Raw genomic sequence first — 21,858 nt, forward strand, 5'->3', positions numbered from 1 at the left:
TTAATTACACCTCTGACCCCTTTGTGGCCTCTCTGAGGGCATCCCACTTAAGTCTTAGGCCTCTAGCTATCACCTTTCTCAGGCAGAGTCTTGCAACACTCTCCCTGTAGACCAGGGAGTTAGTCTACAATTCCATTCACAGTGATCACCTTAGCAAGTCTGATCACCTTAGCAATTCAGCCTCTCCTGTCCTGTTCTCTCAGGGGCAGTGACCAGGGTTTTCCAGTGCTTTTCAAAGCAACTATTATTTATTCAGAATATAAGCATTACAGAGAAAACTTATCTTAAAAACCATACACAGTTTACGTGCAGGCCTTAGCTTACCAGGCAGACATCCCTCTCCCACCTGGAGACCCTGGCAGGGTTCAAAGTCTGTCCCTGTTGGTCTCAGCATGTCAGTTCTTATACTGAGTGAGAGTGACCTCCCTCTCTATGTCAGGCTGGTCACTTTACACAGTTCTCCTTTCTTTGTGTGTCAGGTCTTTTAAACCAGGTTACACTAGTATATGCAGTTTCCCCCGAAGCGTTGAGGTTACTGGCCTAGGAATTTGTATTACCCCCCATTGATTTTTGTTCCTCTAGGAAACTCCTGTAACTCCTCCATGGGATTAGAATAAAATCCCTAGCCCATACTGATACATATAATGTTTATAAAACCAATACTATATTCTTTGGGTATTCCATGTACCCGTAATAGATCACTGCCTGTACTAATGCATGCCCTCCAGTTATGTTCACAAGTGGGCATGTCCAGTTGAACACCACGCTTCTCTCTCTTTCTCCTGGAATACTGTCTTGAAAAAAAAAAAAAGCTTTACTTTGGCTGGCACTATGAGGTAAATCCTAAATCAGAGTTGTCCAATGCTGTGATGTCCCGTTGGAAACATCAATTCTGTGGCATATCTTCTTGTAGTGGTGAAATTTAACATAATGGCACGCAGCAGCCTCTGAGGCCTGTTGGGTATTTGTATCATCACTTCAGAATGTGCATTCATTTCAGCTCTAAATTGGACCCTAATCTAGCCACTGTAAATTATATGTCAGATGGTAGGGCAGATGTAGCTTATTTGCAACTGCCTTGCAGTCCTTGCTGAAACTGTACATTTCCATGATTGTTCTGCAGTGAACCTATAAAACAGAAATTAAATATAGAGTGGGGATTTACTGGGTTGTTTTTTGGTTTTTGGTTTTGGGTGTTTTTTTTTATTATTATTATTTTATTTTATTCTATTTTGCCTTTTAAAAAATAGAGGACCAACAGCAACCATTAAATCTCCCCTCAAGGATACAAAGTCAAACTGGGTTGAGGAGGCATTAGCTTTCTTCCAGTCTTCTGGAACTTTCCCAGTGCTCCAAGACTTATTAAAAATTAACCTTAATGGTCCGGCGAGCTCTTCAACCAGCTCTTTTAAAACTCTTGAATGCAAGTCATATTCACCTGCTGATTTTAAAAAGTCTAACTTTAATAGCTTCTGTTTAACAACCTCCAGAGATACTAGTGGAATAGAAAGAGTGTTATCACTATAATGAGACTATATCATATGTTTTCCCCCAAATACATGACAAAAATATTTATTGAACACTTAGCCTTTTCTGCATTATTACTGATAATTCTACCACATACATCTACTAATGGACCAATACCGTTGTCATGGTTCTTTTTGTTCCTCATATGTTTAAAAAACTCCTTCTCATTCCTTAACTATCCTGGTCATAGATTTCTCCTTGTGTCCCTTGGCTTCCCTTATAAATTTTCTACAATTCTTAACTTCTGATTTGTATTCAGTGCTGTCAACTTCCCTATTCTTCTATTTGTTATATATTTTATTGCTTAAAGTGCCTTCGCTTCCCCTCTAAACCAGGTTGATTTTTTAACTTGTACAGCCTTCTTCCAGGATTGTGGGTTTTTGGGGATATAATAAAGCTTTCTTAAATGATTCCCAATTATCATTCACATTTTTCTGATTAAATTCTGCCTTCCAGCTGATTTGGCTCAATTGTTTTCAGATTTGGGACCAAGTATATATATATATATCACATTTATAATGTGCAAGCAGAATAAATAAATATATAAATATATATTTATTTATTTATTCTGGAATTTATTCTGCTTGCACATTATAAATGTGATCAAGTCATGATCTCTTGTACCTAAGCTACCTTTATTTATTAGTTCTGTGATCTGTTCCTCTTTTAGACAAGCTCTAATAAAGAATTCATCCATGTTGGCTGCAACACTTTTGAGTTAGGAGATTGTCATCTATAATGTTTAGGAATTCCAAGGATGTTTTAATACTGGCAGCATGAGACCTTCAGCCTATGTCAAATTGAAATCCCTCATGATCATACAGCTTTTTTTTGCCCTACACCTTGTAGGTGCATAAGGAAGCAGTCATCCTGTTCCGTAGTGTCATTTGGTGGTCTGTAGCATACGCCAACTAATACCCCATCTTGTGTTTTTATCTGTTAAGATGTTGAATCATAACATTCAAGATAATTTTCATCTGAATTATCAGTGATTATACATGCACATGAATTTCAAAGGAACTCAGGGACAAGATTCCAGGTTTGTCCCATTCCTCATGTATAGTCCAACTGTTTTTTGAAAGCTTAAGCTGGGTTGGTGAAGAATTGAAACAACTAGGCCAAGAGGGCCCTGACAGTAATATTTCAGGTCAAACATAGGGCAAAGGGAAGCAGAAAGCAAGACTGAAAGTTTCTTGTGTTAAAAGGTATATATTTGGATGGTTTTAGCATTGGCTTCGGGTTGTGTGGTTCTGAGCACACAGAACCTGAAAATCCCTCTCTGCTTGGGTTTTTCATAAATACAAAATGTTGTCTTTTAAAGGTTAGAGGCAATTATGTGCTCTAATTATTTATTCAATATTTTTCACTAATAGTAAAGTAATTGGGTGTGCAGTCAGTTGCATGCAAGCCAAACAGTTCAATAAAATAAAGACTTCAATTTGAAAAAAGACATGCTTTTGGTTTAACATGAAATGTGGTTAGATTGTAAGCTCCTTGTGGCAGGAATTGTCATCTGTGTTTTATGGAGCACTGAGATCTCCGTTGGCTCTTAAATAACTCATTTAATATTTCAGTAATCACAGTGTGGTACGGTAGTTAGTGCAAGACTGGATAATAAACTCATGAATTTTGTTCGCAACACTATTGTTGATTAATGAAAATCCATCCCTGAGCAGAGCGCCAACATGAGACCTGTCCATCACTTAAGTCCCAAATTAGCCCTCCTGTGAGAGTTTAAGTGGGATTTATCATATAATCCTGTGGTTGGCCCTCAGCATAGGGTAAATTTCGCACTATGTGGCTGTGGGCAAGTGACATACACTATAGTTTCTCAATCTGTGCTAATATGTATAACAACACATACTTATCACACAAGGTAGTTGAGTTTTAATTAATATTTGTAGAGTACTTAAAGATCCTGGGGGAATGGTGCTGTGTAAGTACAAATTATTATTATTATTACAGTATCTTCCCCTTATTTTGATCAAGTCTATGCTTACCGCATTTATTGAATTAAGTGGTTGACCTTGTTCTATATGGACCTTATTAAGCCCAGCTTTAAATGGGCACAGCTTTCTTCGAAGTGTGTGGGAGCTACATGTTACTGCTGCTTGTGATGAGTTTGACTCTGTATAAGTGCCAGGGTGCATATTACAGATGGTACAGCGCATATTTATGATTACACTGTCAATAACAATGTCTGAAATCACACAGCTGGCTGCTGTAGTCTCATATGTTACCATGAGTCTTCCTTTGGTTCTTTTTATCTTCTATCTCATTTTGAATTTTGGCCTTCCATATTAATTAAATGGCAGCTTTCTTATAGCCAGTGATTGAATTATAATAATGTCTGCTTAGAGCAATCAAAATTGATAGAAATAAAGGGATACAGCTATTTTTTAATACAAATGATTTGGTTCTGGAGGTTGTGATAAAATTAAACTGACGTTCAAATTAACCAGTAATTCAGTTAGGTTTTAGGCACTTTATTTCTTAATTATCATTATTATTTTACATCTAAGCCATGGCTCCAAAATAGCACTTTCGATATTGTTTAAAATTGTTTTAAGGTAGGTAGCGTAGTGGTGTTTTTTTCCATTTGAAATATAGCCAGTAACTGAGGTATTTTGTAGGGAGGTGTCTGTGGCTTGTTGGAGATAATTTGCAGCTAAATTTTTTGTGTGTGCTTAGGGTCCTGCCCTGTGCATGGTTTGTTAAGGTCAGATGTCATCCAGTTCCAGAGTGTTGATGGAATCATTTCTGAAGCAACTGGAGAGCCTGCCTCCATCACTATCTCTGGCAGTTTTGACTAACAGTGAAGATAGCTGCTTTAAACACTTTCCAAATCCAGTCATTTTAAAAGTAGAAGCAGTGGAACAGAGGCCATTTTTTGTGTGAAAACAACCCTTTCTATATTATGTACACTTCTGTTCTGAGAGTTTGGGTCCTTTCCACACCTAGCTTGGGCTTGAAACATGGGAAAAATCAACACAAATGCGGCATTGCGAAGAGGAGGCATCTGCTGACTTTCAAAGAATGTCCATCTTTTTGTGATGAAACTGTGAAATATGTATAAGGGACTGAACAGGACTAACAGATGGTGAATGCTTAATTTAAAGGAATATGTCCAATAAGGCAACCTATGCTACTCCTGATTCTGCAAGGGTAGTGCTGATGTTGTGGTGTTATCATGTGGGAAGGTGGTGGACTGCACCATCAGAAGGAAACAGATTAAAGAAAAGTTCGTAATCCAAAATCTGTTGGGTTCTGTATGATAAATCCTTGATCAAGTAGTAAGACTTAGGGAAAGCATTGCGGTGCCTAGAGGTTGTTTGCTTAAAACTGTGGTAAAAGTGGCCACTTGTGCTTGAAAACTTTGTACAGAAAAGGTTGTGATGTGATTGTTAGGAAATGATTCCCCAAAATGTTCTGTGCAATCTTGCCTTTGCTCAACATGTTGCTCTGTAAATGAGACCACTATTAATATCTGGGGTCAGCATGTTGTCTTAGGAAGAGATGGAAGAAGGTCTTGAATGCATGTTGTGGTCGGAAGTGCAGAAGCAAAAGCCAAATGATAAGTATCCAGATTCTAGCATTGAAGTCTTGAGACACTGTTCACCACATCTTATGATTTATAATTGCTAGATACTGTCTTTTAAATAAAGAATGTAAAAGAGTGGTGTTTACATTCTGGACAAAATAATTTGGCGATCTGTCTTAATGGTGCACATGGGGATTAGAGACTTCATTTCTGCAAAGAACAATTGGAAGATTCCTTCTTATGTCTTCTTTTAAGTGTATATTCTTTATGTACACTTAGACTACAAGCTCTTTAGGGCAAAGACCAGCTTTTAATTATTTCTGTGTGCGGTGCCTAGCACAATGATTCTTGACTGGGGCCTCTAGGTATTACTGCAATGCTAATAATAAATAACAATGATATTAATAGCATACAATTTACGTGTATGTATCTGTGTGAATGTGTGTATATGTATTAGAATTGTGTTTAAAATATTATTCTGTTGTCCTGTCTACGCTAGGATACAAGGTGATTTTTTTTAAATACAAGGTATTAGCTAACACATTTTAAAACCCTAGTGTAGATAGGGCAAGTTTTAATTTTACATGTGCTAGCTGTTTGAGATTAACTTTGAGCAGCTTGCTAGGGTTCACCTCAGGTGGCCAAAACCTGTTGAAATACAGCTTGCCCTGCCTATCCTAGGGTTTTAAAATGCTTCTGGAGAAACTTCGCTGAATATTTACTATTTGCAGTTAATAAATTAGTAACTTACTGTTTGGTTTACTGACTTTCATAACAGTATCATCTCTTTACATGAAGGCTACTGTACAAAGCAAATAATTGATGCTGAATATACAACCCTGTTTGTGCCCATCTAGTGTGATAGGAAGGTTCCCTCTGTCACTTGTCTTTGGTGAAACCAACTCCTTTATGATGGCATTGGATTAAAATCATTCAGCTGTGGCCATATCTCTTGTCTTTACCAATTTGATTGTCAGCCTGATAACTGTGTGGTGACACTGCGAGGTGCACTTTATATAGGGCCTGATCCAAAACTCATTAAAGTCATTGGGGGGTCTTTCTGCTGACTTTAGTAAGCTTTGGATCAGGCCCTTTGAGCATCAGGATTTTCCATTTAAAAGACAACTATAGTTTCAGGTCCAAATTAAGTTTTGTGTCTGTTTTTAAAAAAGAGAGAGAACGAGAGGGTGAGGTTGGTGGGAGGGGACATGGTTTACAAGGTGTTACTGATAGAAATGGTTGTTACTTTGATAGTTATTTAAAGGGCTGTCTGAAGTGATGGAAACCCAAACAATTGGCTAACATCACATTCTTGCTTGAAAACCAGAAAGTGACAGGACTCTGAATGGAAAGTGAATTTACCAATCTAGCTTCATTTTCAAATCTAAGTGAAATGCAAAAAGTAAAAAAAAAAAAAAAGGCATAAAAGGTAGAAAGTGCATTTGTTTTTTAGAATTCTTTATTAATACTCTAATGCAGTGGTTCTCAGAATTTTGTTTTGGTGACCCCTTTCGCCTCTGAGTGTGACCCCCCCCCTTATAAATTAAAAACACTTCTTAATATATTTAACACCATTATAAATGCTGGAGGCAAAGTGGGGTCTGGGCTGGGGGCTGACAGCTCATGACGCCCCCATGTAATAACCTCGTGACCCACTGAGGGGTCCCGACCCCCAGTTTGAGAACCCCTGCTCTAATATTAGTGGTAACACCTATGAGAATTTTAATATGATTTTTATCCTGACACCTCTTTAAAAAATACCTGTAATTAATTCACTTGGATGAAAATATGAATCTCCTCAATAAGTTACCTCAGTTAAGGTGGAAATCATAAAAGGAATAAATTCTTCATCTATGACTATCATTTTTTTTATTTTTTGAACATTCTCATACACTTGGGCTCTCAAGTTTCACTAAATTTCACAGTGGGAAGAAAGGGAAGTAGTCGCTAGTAATTGAAGTGATGGAGGGCTTTTCTAATGGTTCCCCTAAATTAAAGTGGGTAGGAACTCTAGCTAAAATCACTGCCTGTGTTTCATTAGCGATAACAACAAAGACTTTGTTCAATAGACAGAGCACATCAACAACCTGTACAGATGTATCTGTGAAATTAATTAGATACTGACAATGCCTTTAATGGGCATTGGTTATTTCTTCAAATAAAGAGGCTGTTAAAAGAGTGAGGAAAAACACATTAGCCAAGGGAGCTGCTTGAATTTGCTCATCTCCCACCATGCTAAGTAAGGAATTCAGGGAACGTGCAGTAATCCTGTTCATGCTCTCATTTACCACTTACCATGTCAAAGGAGATATGATGTGATAGTTTGTTTGCCACTGTCATTGTTTCAAAGCAATAGCATTTTCCAAATAATTTTGACAGGCAAAGTATTAAAGACTTCTGTTAACATTTCTCAAACCTGTCCTTTACATGCTATGAAGTTTAGTCACATCAGAACAGTGAAGTCATATTTGCCTAGGGAAGGCTTTCCACCTCCCTCCCCCCATTTGAACCCCCCAGTACAGTCACCCCTGGCTAATCTGAATCTCTGTATTAACACAACATACTCCCATCCCTGATCTCTGTGGAAGCACTATGCTGTGTTTGTCTTAGACTACTAAGAATTAGTCCACAAACTGCATCTCAAAGTAAAACAAAGGAAAATCCATCCACACATTTTACTTAATTACTTTGCTTCATTCTAAAAGCTCATTCTCTTCCACTGGGCATGGGCCAATTTGTTCTGTCCTAGAAATCGAAATTTAAAAAAAATCATTCATTGGTTCCGATCAAAAGGCACAAGCTGCTCATTCAGTAATTTCCTTCTATTCAGAGGTGTTGAGGTATCTGAACTGCAAATCGATCAGCCCCTGAACTCGCGTCTGAAATTCAAAACCAAGCTAATCTCATTGTGACTTTTCCATCGAAAATAATTCATCAACGGCCTCAGTTCCTGTAGGTTTTTTTTTTTTTTTTTTAGAAAGCAATTTTTCTGCTTTTTGGGGGAGAGTAAATTAGCTTCGTCTGTAATCTCAGAAGTGCAATTGCATCAAACCCTCCTGGTTGCTGCTGCACCTTCTCTCTGAGTCAGACTCTCTGCAGATCTTCCAGTAGTCTTATTTCTGTGCATCCCCCCCACCCGCTGTCTCAGAAGCAAAAGCAGAAGTGGAATCTGCTCACGCTTTCAGCGGTTCCTTACTGGGTTGTTGTAGCAGCCGCTGACCTCCAGGCATTATGAATAAACAGCAAAGCTGGGAACAAAAGGAGTCTTCTGGCTGCCATTATCTCACATTAACATAGCAGACGCGCTGCGGTGTGAACAATGCGAGTCTCATTCTCCGATAATCAGCGAGTACCCAGGCATTTGGATTACCAAGGCAACAGGCAATGGTAGAATACTGGGTGGGTGTTTGTTTTTTTGTTTTTTTATTATTGCAAAGGAGCAATCGGATATGGAATCCCAGGTATATTGATAAACCAGAGCAAAATGAATGCCTTGCAACTGACTGGGGGGGAAACTGAGGAATTGGTTTTGCTTTCTGGCACATGAGATAAATAAGACATGGGTCTGGCTGTACTATGAAAGGCAATAAAAATTAAACTGCGTTTGTCAAGCTGAAAATGTTCTTAAGATATTTTTCAACATCTTAGAAAAGGTAACAGGTGGCATGTTAATAACAGAGCCATTAGTTGTGGAATTTGTAACTGTAATCTGCGACTGTGATAGCACATTGCATGGTCTACTTGTGTAACAATAGACAGAATTGGATGTGATGCTTTAATCTTTCTTCTTTAATCAGAATGGATGCTGTAGTCCCACAATGTCATATGGTGATAACCCCATCCAGCTTCTTTTTGATGCAGGGAGTGTGTTTGTTTCTTAACTGCATAGCTTTGTTGTCATTTGTTCTACACAACCAAAACTAAGTTGCATATAGCTGTGTATGTTTGCATGCACATGTGTCTAGACATGTGGAATATATAATATAACAGGACTCTGTGTGTAGTTTGTATCAGGTTAAGAAACGTGAATTTATTTATAAGGGAAATACTTGGGCCTGATTCATATTCAGATATAGAGAGTCAGATCCCAATACCCGAACTCAAGTTGAGTAGTGTCTTACTATGCAAGTAACCCCAATGCGATACATAGGCTGTGTAGGCCTCACAGGCTTGGGCCATTGCACACCTCAAAGAAAAAATGTTCAAGTCACACAGCATCCAGAGGTGCTATCCTCCTCCGACCTCCGGGTTTTATTTTGCAGTGTTAAACATCCACCAGATTCCACCCCAAAAATAGCTGATTTTCAGTAGCGATGGTGGTTAATGAACATCTGTGTGCTTTTGGTGGTGTTAGCCATGTGCTAAATTGCAGAGCCATGTTATGAACTGCATTTATCATGCACCTCGTCACTATGTAACCTGCCTTCTGCCCACTGACTAATCTTTATGGGGAGTGACATTCCAAACCTCAGAGCAGTTTTAGGGTGGCCACTCTTGCATTCCAAGAATACCAGACATTCCAGTACTTCCTGGAACAGAATGGGTGGGTCCATTCATGCTGGCATAACTTTGCATGTATGGAGAACACCATTTTGAAGAGCACACCAAGCCCCAACCGATGTGACCTTGCACACATCATGTACACATGATCACAGCGGGGGCAGAGCAGCATGCTCTTGAAACTGGCAGCCCTCATCTGTGATACCAGACAAAACCACATCTGATTTTCTCTCAGAACTGGACTGGGGACAAACCATTTAAAAACAGAACTGTCCTGCTTAAAACCGGACAAATTGTCTGTCTAGAGCAGTTTTGATCAGCTACTCTCCCCCTCCCCCCAAACAACCAGCCAGAAAAACTCTACCTTTTTTCCACCCAAAAGTGGAATTCCTAACCCCCTTCCCTTCCAATTTACATTGGTCCATGGCCCAATATAGGCAATATTCAGTCCTGGAACATTGGGGTTCAGGCGCTAGAAATGCCTGCTTTAATGCCATTGGAAATGGGAGATTCAGAGCCTTCCAAAGGGAGACGCAACACATGCATCTCGTTGGGAAGTTTGAGAGATATCAGATTAGACATTTTTACGTATAGAAAACATCTTGGGGTCATTTTTGAAGTTTAAAAAAATTATATTTTGTCTTGCCCTCTGTGGTTTGTGCATTTATACTCATACTACTAAGAAAGTCTGGTGGAGATTATACAAAAAATAGTCTCAATAAGAACCTTTTGAAACATTTCTAAAATAGCTTTTCTATAACATGTGGCATATTCAGACTAGTCAGTGATGTGACGTGAGATAAAGTTTTTATGGTGCTTGGGGCAAAGTCCATCTCTTTGTTATATATTTGTATGCACAGTGGAGTCCAAATTCATGCTAAGGGCCCTAAGAATGACCATAATACAAATGACAATATTAAGTAAATACTGACTCTTATTTTAGGAAGAGCTGCAGAATTCAATAGTCAAAGTATTGTAGCCACCCCAAACTTACGCTAGTACAAATCTTTACATCATGACACCATCATGCTTGGGTTCTTTTATTTCATTCTCTATCATATATATAAACACGTAAAACCAGTTTTTAGAGGATATTACATAAATGGAGATATTATTTGTTGTCCTTACAGTGACTCCTTAGATGTCCCTGTTGGCTTGGACCACTTAGGCTACACCCTAAATCATTAATAAAAATGAATTAATCAAATGTATGTGGTCCTTATGCCCATTCCCATGCCATTGCTTGCATTCTGGTCCCTATCTTGCATATATCCAGGGTCTGGCCATCCCCGTACAGAAAGGCATCTGATTACAACTCACAGCATTCATAGCGGCAAGCTTCAAATGTATCGGTATCCAAAGTTAAGACTATATGTGCTTATATGTAAATATGTATTTGTGTGTTTCTGTACGGTATGCAATGTTTTTTAAAATCCACATAAAAGATAGCCTAAAAGGACATGTGATAACTTCACTACATGTAACTTTTGATAAAATGTAGTTAATAATAATGCTTTATTTTTTTTTTTAAAGTTGACTCTAAACCAAAAAAGCTCCAAATTGGAACACTCCGTCTGTGGGGGTGTTGGAGGGCCTACATCTACACTGCACACAACTGGCAGTGGCATAGCATATGTGTAGCCAGACACTGCAGTGAAAAGCAGGCTGTGTCCACACTCTGGTGTGTAGCTACATGTGTCAGTGAAAGTCTTTGGCAATAGAGGAAAGCTTCAGCAGCTCCCCGCAGCTGGAGCCTTTCATTGTGGGAAGGAAAGGCTGTGGCAGAGCCTCTTCCTGCAGAATGGAAAGGCTCCAGGGGAAGGAGCTGCCTAAGCCTTTCTCCGTTGCCTTCCCCCGACCAGATCCTTTCCCCACTGCGGGGAGGCTTTCCTTATAGCAGGGAAAGGATCCAGAAGCAGGGAGACAGGAGGACACCACACTGCTGCAGAGGAGACAGAAAGACATGGCTTGGGTGAGTGTAGAGCATGTATGATATGTGCTTGCATACATACCCACACCCTTCAGGTATGTCTTTCCTTGCCTCAGCCATGCCCCATCAGCTATAGTGCTGTTTATACCTGTGCTAGGGGGACTCTGTAGGTATGTACTCTACATTCTGCTGAATGAACGGTGCACCGTTTTTGTTCCTGTGAAATAATTTCAATAAAGTGGGAAAACGTCAAAAATTTTCTTCAGAAGTTTTGGGGGGTTGTTGAAATACTGAAACCTGAGAATGTTTTGGTTTTGATTGCCAAAAGCAGAAGCATTTTGATTTTCAAGTTTGGGGGTCCCCAAAATTTTCTCACAATCAGCTATTTCCCATGGGAACTTCTGTGTTGACCACTACAAAAGCCATTCTTCGTCCAAAAATAATTTCTGAATAAAAATTTTGACTTGCTTCAGTATATATTGAAAAGGTTACCAGGAACATCCAGTTTCAGAGCAGTGGTGAGATACAACCTGAGTTCCTTTCTGAAGCCTTCTACTGTTATCAAAACTAAGGTATTAATGGAGTTCTGTCCATTTTTGTAATTTCATTTTTATTGAAGACGGTTCTATTCATGTACACAAAAGGAACGAAGCAGAGAAGCCTGGTCACACTATGCGGTGAGCACACTGAAAAATCTAAAGAATGTTGGAATTCAGTGTGTGTGTGTTTAGTAATATAGCAGATCTTCTACAATACGAAACCATTGAAATAAGTTGACACTAAATTTACAATGGTGACCTGACTAAGAGAGCTCACTGATGGCAATGTGTCATTAGTTAACTTGTATAGCAGTTATAGAGAATCTCACATAAACATTAAATAAAATAAAGTAGAAACTCATAAAGCTATTAAATTTATAGACCTATAATAAGAAATCCTTTGATTGGTACAAGAGAGGCTTGAGGGTTTATTTCTTTTTCTCACTCTGGGCTTTTTGTATTTATCCATTGTAGGTGTAATGGTTTTTGTTTTGTTTTGTTTTCTGGGTTTTTTGGGGGGAGGATATTTATTATTAATAATTTGTATTACAGTAAAAGCACCCAGAGGCCATAACCAAGGTTGAGATCCTATACATACATACTATGTGTATGTATAGTCAATAGGACTATACATACACATAGTAAGAGGCAGATTCTGCTCCAGGGAGCTATAGTCTAACTATAAGACAGCGGAAAGGCAGAAGAAAAGCACAGAGAGGCAAAGTGATGTGCCCAAGGTCAATCAAACAACAAATCCAGGAATAGCATCTAAATCTGTTGAGTCCCAGTCCAGCATGCTATGTACTAGACCACACTGCTTTCATTTAAATGATTGTGAAAAGGAGCCAAGAAAGTTGGTCTAGTTTTGAACTCTGGAATTTCACTCCCTGCAACCAAGTGTTTCTGTAGGTGTCCATAGGTGACTAACTGACAAGGAAATGGGAGAAATGACAGTGAGTGTTGTGATGGCTGTTGTCTATCCACATCACTGTCATTCCAAGGATTACTGGTGCAGGTAGTATATTTAAAGGACTGTTTTTATGTATTAGCAGTTTTGCAGATACTGTAGTTAAGCCAAGGAGAGCACCTATGCCTCAAATGACAGAGATTCAACCAACACTGGAGAGCAGACGTGGGAAAAAACAATGGAAATAAATTGCTGGGAGCCTAATTGCATGAAATAGCTGGGTTTATGCATAATTGTAGCCTAACTTTGAAGTGAAAGTGGTGAAATTTTTTCAGGAAAGCTAATGCCTAGTGCTATAAAGTACATGTGGGTTGTGTCTCCATCAGCCTTTAGGGCTTTGTTGGGAACCCCAGAACCATAAAACAGGAAAAAGGTAACAAGAGAAGTATGTTCATCACAGCATATGCATGGACTGGAAACATTTTAAAGGTTAGCTAGTCTGTCCTTTCCCCTTCCTTCACTTTAACTTTGCTGTGAGGTTTGTATTACGTCTGTATATCAGTAGTTGTCCTATATGCTAATACAAATACATCACCAAAAATCTTTCGTACATCTTCATTATTATTCTTTGTTAGATTACCTTTTGCAAATCCTTGACCATGTAAATCGTATGTTTATTACCTCATGAACAAAGCTGCCCATTTACATACTATAGCTAATGTATTTGCTATGTTTAAACTGACTGGTTTTATTAAAATAAATAGTTTATAAACATAAAGGTAAGTAATTGTCTAAACAAACCTAACCCTCTCCATGCACAAAAAGCAATGTGAATCGCTCCTCTCTCAGTGAGTGGAGGTGTGTAAATGGAGTGTCCAATACACGCACACACTTGCATTAACAAGCGAACTAATAAATTAATGTCAGTTATGTAAACCTTTTTTAAAAATAAATCTTAGTTTACACATACACACAGTATTTCCAAATAAATGCCACAAATCATGTGTAAATCATTGCAAATCACTAGTTTCTATTCACTACGTAAACCTCATTTTTCATGCAGTGACTTCTCATGGTGAATTTAGCTAACAATCCATGTGCGACATGATGACTAGTGTGGTTGAGAGTAATAATTTGTTAGTGGTCGGTGAAGATTTAACACTAATTTTGGTGAAGGGAGCCCAGTAGAAGGAGAAGCGGGTAAATTTGGCTTTGATAAAAGAAATGCAGAAGGAAAGAAGTGAATTGAGTGGTGTTTGTTTAATGGGTTTTCAGTGATGGCTACATGGATTGAAAAAAGAGAATCCTGCCTGGTAACACACTACAGTGGAAAAAGTAAAGACTGTGTTGCCTGTACATTGATAAGAAGAGAACATATGAAAATGGTGAAAGATCTAAAATAAATATGTAGCAGAACAACATACAGTATTAATAGCTGAAATCTGACAGCAACCTGAGGAAAGAAGATGAAATTGAGAAAGAAATTGCATTGGCGATTATGTAAGGGAGGAGAGAAAGGAAAAGTTTTGCCAAAAAGTCAGTGAAGGCTTTCATGCCAATGGCAATGAAGTAAGCGGGGGGAGAACAGAGGAATTTTGAAGAATTTTTCATGGAGATAATACGTGGCAGAATGAGTAGAAAGATGGGGTGCTTTCGGAGAACAAGTTGGTGATAGAATGTGATGTACCAGAGAAGTTAAAAAGAAGAAAAGTATTATTCAAAGAGTTTGAGGAAGCAGGTTTTGATAATGAAACAATCAAAAATTCAAACAGGAAAAAAAGGAAGTTGCTAACGCAAGATTGGAGGCTGAAGAGGAATTTGTACAGAAAGCTGGAGGAAGATGATGGCAGGAAGTTTATTTTTGGGTTGGCAAAAAAGAAACAATGAAGCACAATAGATGAAGAAATCAGTGATTAAGTCTAAAGAGGTAGTAGAGGTATGGAAAAGATATTTTCAAAGGTTGTTAAATGAGAAGAAAGATTTGCGAGGGCAAACACCATCAACAATTATGGAGATGTTTCAAAAGTTATCAATCTCTGTACATGAAGTAGAAGCAGCACTGAATAAGATGAAGAATGGTAAAGCAGATGTGAAGATGACATAATTGTTGATATGATCAAGGTAGTTGGAAGTACTGGAGTAAAGAGGTTTCATAGATTACTGTGTGTTTACTGGGATCAAATAAGGATACCAGACTGGAGATCAGGATTGATCGTGCCTCTTTAGAAGAGTAAGGGTGATGCAAATGATCCCAATGCCTAATGGGGCATCACTTTGTTAAGTCAACGCTCAAATTCCTTGAGAGAGTTTTGCAGGCAAGTTTGAGGGTAAGGTGGAGGAAAACGTAGGAGAGGAGCAACATGTTTTTAGGAAGGGAAGGACATTTGCAATGAGACAGAAGTTTGAAAGAATGATAAATGGAGGGTGTAATTGCTGTGTTACATTTATTGATCTTGAGAAAGCCTATGAGTTGGTTCTGCAGGAATTGGTATTTGGAGTATTGAGATGGATGGCAGCGGGACTTCAAGAATAAGGAGTTGTATTGAGGGTCAGGAAATATGGTGATAGCACTTGGAATTTTGAAGCATTTTGAGGTGATGGTGGGATTGAGACATGGCAGTGTGCTGAGACCACTTCACTTCATCCTAGTTATGGAGACAACTAGTAGGAGAATTGAGCCTGTGAAGAGACAGAGAAAACTAATGCATGTTGACAATCTAGCCCTTTTTGCTGATGGCAAAGAGGAACTGATAAATTGGTATCAGAGTGGGCATCTGAGTTTGAAGATCGTACTCTGAAGGTAAAACACAAAGAAAACTGAAGAAGAGCTATTGATGGAAGTTTCAGGAGAGAAGCTGAATCATAAGAAAGAATTAGTGTACTTGGGAAGTACACTTTGTGCCATCAGAGGGAGATCTGGAGAATTGAAAATAAGAACCCAGTGTGCCTGGGTGGCAGTGAAAAAGGTGGCAGGAGTACTGCAGCACTGGCAATTAAGTAACTGAAAGAAAAGATATATGCTGCATGTTTTTGTCCCTGCCTACTCTATGGTTTGGAAACAGTGGGCCTTATGGAGTTGGAAGAAAAGAAGATATAGGTAGTAGAAGATAATATACTGAGGATAATAGCAGGCAAGTGGAGGGTAGAACATGTGCCCGGGAGAAATTAGGGGATAAATGAACTTGGGACTCTACATGATAGGCCGGGAGTGCACAGCTGAGGTAGACTGGGTGTGATAAGATTGGGAGAAGAACGACCAGCAAAGAAAACATAGGAGGAAGAGGACAGTAAGAAAGGACATGGAAGACCAAAGGTTTGATGGAAAGACTGTTGAGAGAAAAGGACTGGAACTCCAAGACCTATGAACCTGTGCCATGGACAGCGTGGTGAAGAATCATGGGCACCTGCGACCCTGTGTCAACCTGGAAGAGGAGTCGGGAAGAAAAGTGAATCCAGGTCTGATATGGAAATCTGAAACCAACTCATGGTGTTAGTTTGTCAGTTTGTTCTTTGAATGCCACTATTTTAAAAAAAGTTATTTAAACGTAAAGCCTCACTTACCTCTTTGACATCAGTGTTGACTGACCATTGGCTTCAATATGCGTTAGCAGCTAGGGAATCTTTTTTTATATCTTTCTTCTTTGCACTGTGGTGAATGGTTGCAGCATCGCTACATCATAGCCTGAGAAGTAATCGCCTTCCTTTTCATCTGATGGTTTCCTCTCAGGGCCGGCGCTTCCACTAGGCGACCCTAGGCAGTTGCCTAGGGCGGCAGGATTTGGGGAGCGGCATTTTGCTGTCCTCGGCGGCAATTTGGCGGCGGGGGTCCTTCCACTCTGCTTCTTCACTCGCTCTGGGACCCGCCACCGAAGCGCCCCGAAGACGCGGAGCGGAAGGACCCCCCACTGCCGAATGCTCTGAGGAGGAGCGCTGCCGCCTAGGGTGGCAAAAACCCTGGCACCGCTCCTGCTTCCTCTGCTGGTTGGCCCTCCTCTGCTGACCCCTACCATGTGGGGGTTCATTAACATTATTTTAAATTAGCCAATATTCTTTTAGTGAACTCCAGCTGACTCACTGCCCTCCAGGGTGTAATGAAGAGACTTAATTACCCTTGTGCTGTTCAACAAGAACAATGTTGTGGAGAGGATTTCTCTTCAAATGTTAGAATGTACCACAAATGACTACAGAAGGCCAGTGTAGACATCCACCAAAAGGAGTAAGGAAAGAAGTAAAAGTGGCAAACATCACATGGGTAGAGGGGAAAAGGTGGAAAGCATTAAAGCAGAAGTCCAAATCAGCCCCTAATTCCAGACCCTGAGGATCTCCCATCCCTGGCTGTATATGCTTTTTTGCAGTGTTGATGGAGGGATGTTGCTGCTGCATGTATTAGAAATGTAGCATCATGCTGAAACATTGTGCAGTGAAAAACATTGTGATGTGCTGTATAAGACAGAAAATGGGGGGAGGGATAGGTCAGTGGTTTGAGCATTGGTCTCCTAAACCCAGGGTTATGAGTTCAATCCTGGAGGGGGCCACTTAGGGATCTGGGGCAAAATCAGTACTTGGTTCTGCTAGTGAAGGCAGGGGGCAGGATGTGATAACCATTTGGGGTCTCTTCCAGTTCTAGGAGATAGGATATCTCCATATATTATTATATTAATTAATTTATTATTATTAAAGTGTAGATTTGCTGGACTTCCTGTCTGTGTGAGGAAAAAGTTTTTTTTAAAAATTGGAAAATCAGTTTTAAAGATTTCCCCCCCCCTTTTACAAATGTATGTTAATTACTTAATTTTAATTTATATTATTAATGTTACTCTTACTAGATTGTAGCCTCTTTGGGGGCAAGGAGCATGCATGTACAGTACTTAACACAAGGACATCCCAGACCCCATAATATTCACACCAAGTTTTGAAAAGAAAAATATTTATGTCTTTTGATCCTTCAAGTACATACCTATTAACTCAGTTTTACACTCAAATAGTCCTGAGGCATAGGGGAATGGAAAGATCGTCCAGTGGTCAGAGTGATAGCTGGATACCCATGTTCAATTCCCCGCTCAGCACAGTCCCCCACATGACACTTCTGTGTCTCAGCTGGAAAATGAGAACAGTACTTCCCTGCCTTGCAGGATAAAGATTGTGGGGCACTCAGATTCTATGATAATAGAAGTTGTATGAGTTTCTTAGGCTAGGTCTATACTACCCGCCTGAATCGGCGGGTAGAAATCGACCTCTCGGGGATCGATCCCCGAATCGGCGCTCTTACTCCACCAGCGGAGGTGGTAGTAAGCGCCGCCGACAGAAAGCCGCAGAAGTCGATTTTGCCGCCGTCCTCACAACGGGGTAAGTCGGCTGCAATATGTCGAATTCAGCTACGCTATTCACGTAGCTGAATTTGTGTATCTTAAATCGACTCCCCCCTGTAGTGTAGATGTACCCTTAGATAGCCAGATAAGCATTTGCAAGGTCAGAGTTATCATTTGTAATTTCGTTTAAAAATGAATTCATGGCCTATACCGCTTATCAGTATCTCTTTAAAATAAAAGGACAATATGTGGTGTTCCTTAAATAGTTTGTATATACCTGGAAAAAGTCATAAACTTAAAATCAACTTTAAAAAGTAATGAATAATAACACATGATACAATATTTTTTCCTACATATCCTATTTATACCTCTGGTTATTTAACTGAGGTTTGACGTATCCAGTAATTATATTGCATATACACAGTGTTTTAGTTCAAAATATATACATACACATATTCTTTCTCTGTATTATATGCACCAAGACTTGTATGTAACAGGCTTCTTGCTTGTATCTGTTGGATTTAGTTTATTGAAAAACCCAGTGCTCTCCACCACATAGTTATCTGAAAGGAGCATTTTTAGTTTCAGCAGTTGATTTTCTAGAATACTGATTAGCTAATACTTTTTGGCATACAGCTCATCCATCATGCGGTAGGACTCCATCTGGATTTTAATTCACTTTTTGAAAATTATTGTTGGACTGCTATTCCTTTAAAGGCTCTTCTGGCCATGCTGGTACCAACTGCAGACAGTGGGGCTGCAGTCTAGTCTCAAAACCTAATTGAATTGGAATGAGACAGCTGAAGCAATGATTGTTGAAGAGCTTGAGATGGATGACTTTTGCAAAATGAATGCATCCAAACATCCAGCTAGCTTAATGTTCTTATTGTTGAAAGCTGTGGCCGAGAGTTTATTTTTACTTCCGCAGGTGGCAGAGTTTTAGGGGTGAACTCTTCATTTCATCCATCACCAAATGGGTTTATGTGCAATGAATTAACTTAATTTCCCTTCTGCTTTGATGCTGTGGTGATCACTTTGCTTGTAACCAAACAGAAACTTCCCACTTCTTAAACATACTAAGATACTTATAAAGCTGATGAGTTGGAGAGGAGTTAAGATTACTCCATCTGCCTTTGTCAGTTAAGAAATCAATCCCTCTTTCCCAACCATCATTCATTTAATGTTCCATGTTCCAAACCATGACTCTGGTGTGTTTGTGTTTTACAGTGATGGGTCTTTCCCCTATGACTCTGTTCCTTGGCAGCAAAACACCAACCAACCACCAGGTTCTTTATCGGTGGTCACTACAGTATGGGGTGTGACTAATACCTCCCAAAGCCAGGTAAGCTTCATTTTATGCTCGCTACCCTGAGCTATGCATTTTGGTTAAATGTTTGTCAGTAAAATGAAAAAAAATAGAGAAAAGAAGGGAAAGGACTGTTATAAAACTGTATTTTTTCCCACTTATTTTCTTCTTCTGGCAGCACAATGGCTACATATTAGGGTTTGACGTATTTTGAGCTGGTAACACATTTAACTATGTGGGTGGAAGTGTCAGATTATATTGGTGGCAGTTGCGAGCATCACTTGCTTTCTGTACAGGAGAGGGGTGATTATCAGACCTAACATGTTTATTATAGCATTTTTCTTGAGTCCTTAATGGAAAACTTTTCTCATTTAGCCTGGTGCAATGTTCTGAAGCGTTGGGACAGAGGCAAGAGCTAAGTGGTTAGTGCCAGAGTATAACTGTCCAGAAAATAGAAATCCGTTCCCGTGAAAAATGTTGTATTTTTGAACAAAATGTCATCTCATATTGGGATGAAAAGTTCAAAATACGAAACTTTTCACAGGAAGGGACTTCCACAAAATTTTGTTTCAGGAGAACTGAAATGGAATTTTTTAGCTTGCAGGCAGCCAGCCTGGACAGTTCTTGTCAATTTCACTTTTTCCCTGCAGGCAGAAAGTGAAATTGACCAGAACCTTCCAATCAAAATGCCAGAGGCCAAGCACCTGGCTCTTCACCTCTCCCCCAGCACAGCTACATCTGTCTGGCTGCCTGACTGGAATGTTCTTGTTCATTTTGCTTTCTCTTGAGCTGGGAGCTGTCATTTCAATTTTTTTCAGTGGAAAATTGACATTTTTCAGGGAAATTTACATTTTGCCACAGAAAAATTCAGTTTCGTGAAAACTCTATTTTCTATTGGTAAATCATTCAGCTGGCAAATTCCCAACCAGTTCTCTATATCAAGGACTCAAATCTCCATCCAGCTGATGTTGAAGCCAGTAGAAAGACTTCCCTTTACTTGAAAAGGAGCTGGATCCAGGACCACCCACTTTATGTGACATTAGTCAAGTCACTGAACCACTTTATGCCTTAGGCTATGTCCACCCTATGGGCTAGGGGTGTGATTCCCCATCTCCTGTGAGCATCTTGTGTTAGTCTCATCGAGCTAGCACGAGTGTAAATAGTACTGTAGCCACAGTAGCACAGCCAGCGGCACTGGAGGCACGGCTGATCCGTACCGAGTGGAAACCTGCCTGAAACCAGAGCATATGTACTAGACACGGCTCAGCTGTGCCTTCACTGCAGCTATGCTGCTATTTGTACTTGTGATAGCTCGAAGAGACTTAACACAAGTACACGTTACATGGGCAGGGGAATCACAGCATAGCTCATAGTGTAGACGTAGCTTTGGTTTGGTCATCGGTAAAATGGAGATACTTCTTTATAGTAGTGTTTTGAGGCTTAATTAATATTTGTAAGTCATTTTGAGGTCCTACATCAAAGACATTATGTTGGGGCAAAATATTTTTTTTTTATCAAATTGTCATCTTGGAGACCAACAAATTGTCAAATAACACAGTTGTTTCTTGCTTCTTCACTTAATCAGATGGATTCTCCACATGATAAAAAAAAAATGTGATATCTGCTGTTCCTTATTGTAACTTTTCAGAAGCTTCAGTGAGGGACTAATCTTATGGTAGGAATCAGAAAATGGCAAGGGAGAGCTCATAAGAAATTAACATACCTAGGTACATATAGCACAATGAACCCTGGACTCATTTGAGTACAGAGTATATAGGTTAGTTGATTGTACGTTAATGTCTGTAGCAAACTTTCTAAGGGCTTTCTCTTTATTTTGAATATTTCTCCTCATAGGTGCTGGGAAACCCAATGGCAAATGCCAATAACCCTATGAACCCAGCAGGAAACCCCATGGCTTCTGGGATGACTACCAGCAATCCTGGCATTAATTCCCCTCAGTTTGCTGGGCAGCAGCAGCAGTTTTCAGCCAAGGCAGGCTCCGCTCAACCTTATATGCAGCAGGGCATGTACGGGAGACCCAACTATCCCGGAAGTGGAGGCTTTGGCGGGAGGTAAGACGAGTCTGTATGGGATGGAAATTGGATGTGAATAGTTCAGGGTGTTCTAGCTTTGCATAGCAATCTACTGGATATGCCATAGGTTCCCTTTGGTTAAAGGGTAAGTCTACACACCAGCTGGATGGTGTGATTCCCATCTTGGGTAGACATGGGCTAGTTCTGCTTAAGCTAGTGTAATAAAAATAGCAGCGTGGCTGCAGCTGCTCCGGCAAGCCACCCAA

At 39.7% G+C, this 21,858-nt stretch overlaps 1 protein-coding gene across 16 annotated transcripts in view; it reads left to right on the forward strand.

Moving 5' to 3' along the window:
* Positions 1-21,858, forward strand: part of ZMIZ1 (zinc finger MIZ-type containing 1) — a 490,731-nt gene that overhangs the window by 430,892 nt on the left and 37,981 nt on the right. For all 16 annotated transcript variants that reach the window (XM_054033720.1, XM_054033719.1, XM_054033732.1 and 13 more), the window contains 2 exons: positions 19,481-19,595; positions 21,414-21,631. In XM_054033720.1, coding sequence (XP_053889695.1) covers positions 19,481-19,595; positions 21,414-21,631 — 333 coding nt within the window. The remainder of the gene's footprint in view (positions 1-19,480; positions 19,596-21,413; positions 21,632-21,858) is intronic.

Source organism: Malaclemys terrapin, chromosome 7 (assembly GCF_027887155.1).
Source record: "Malaclemys terrapin pileata isolate rMalTer1 chromosome 7, rMalTer1.hap1, whole genome shotgun sequence".
Taxonomy (NCBI): domain Eukaryota; kingdom Metazoa; phylum Chordata; order Testudines; family Emydidae; genus Malaclemys; species Malaclemys terrapin.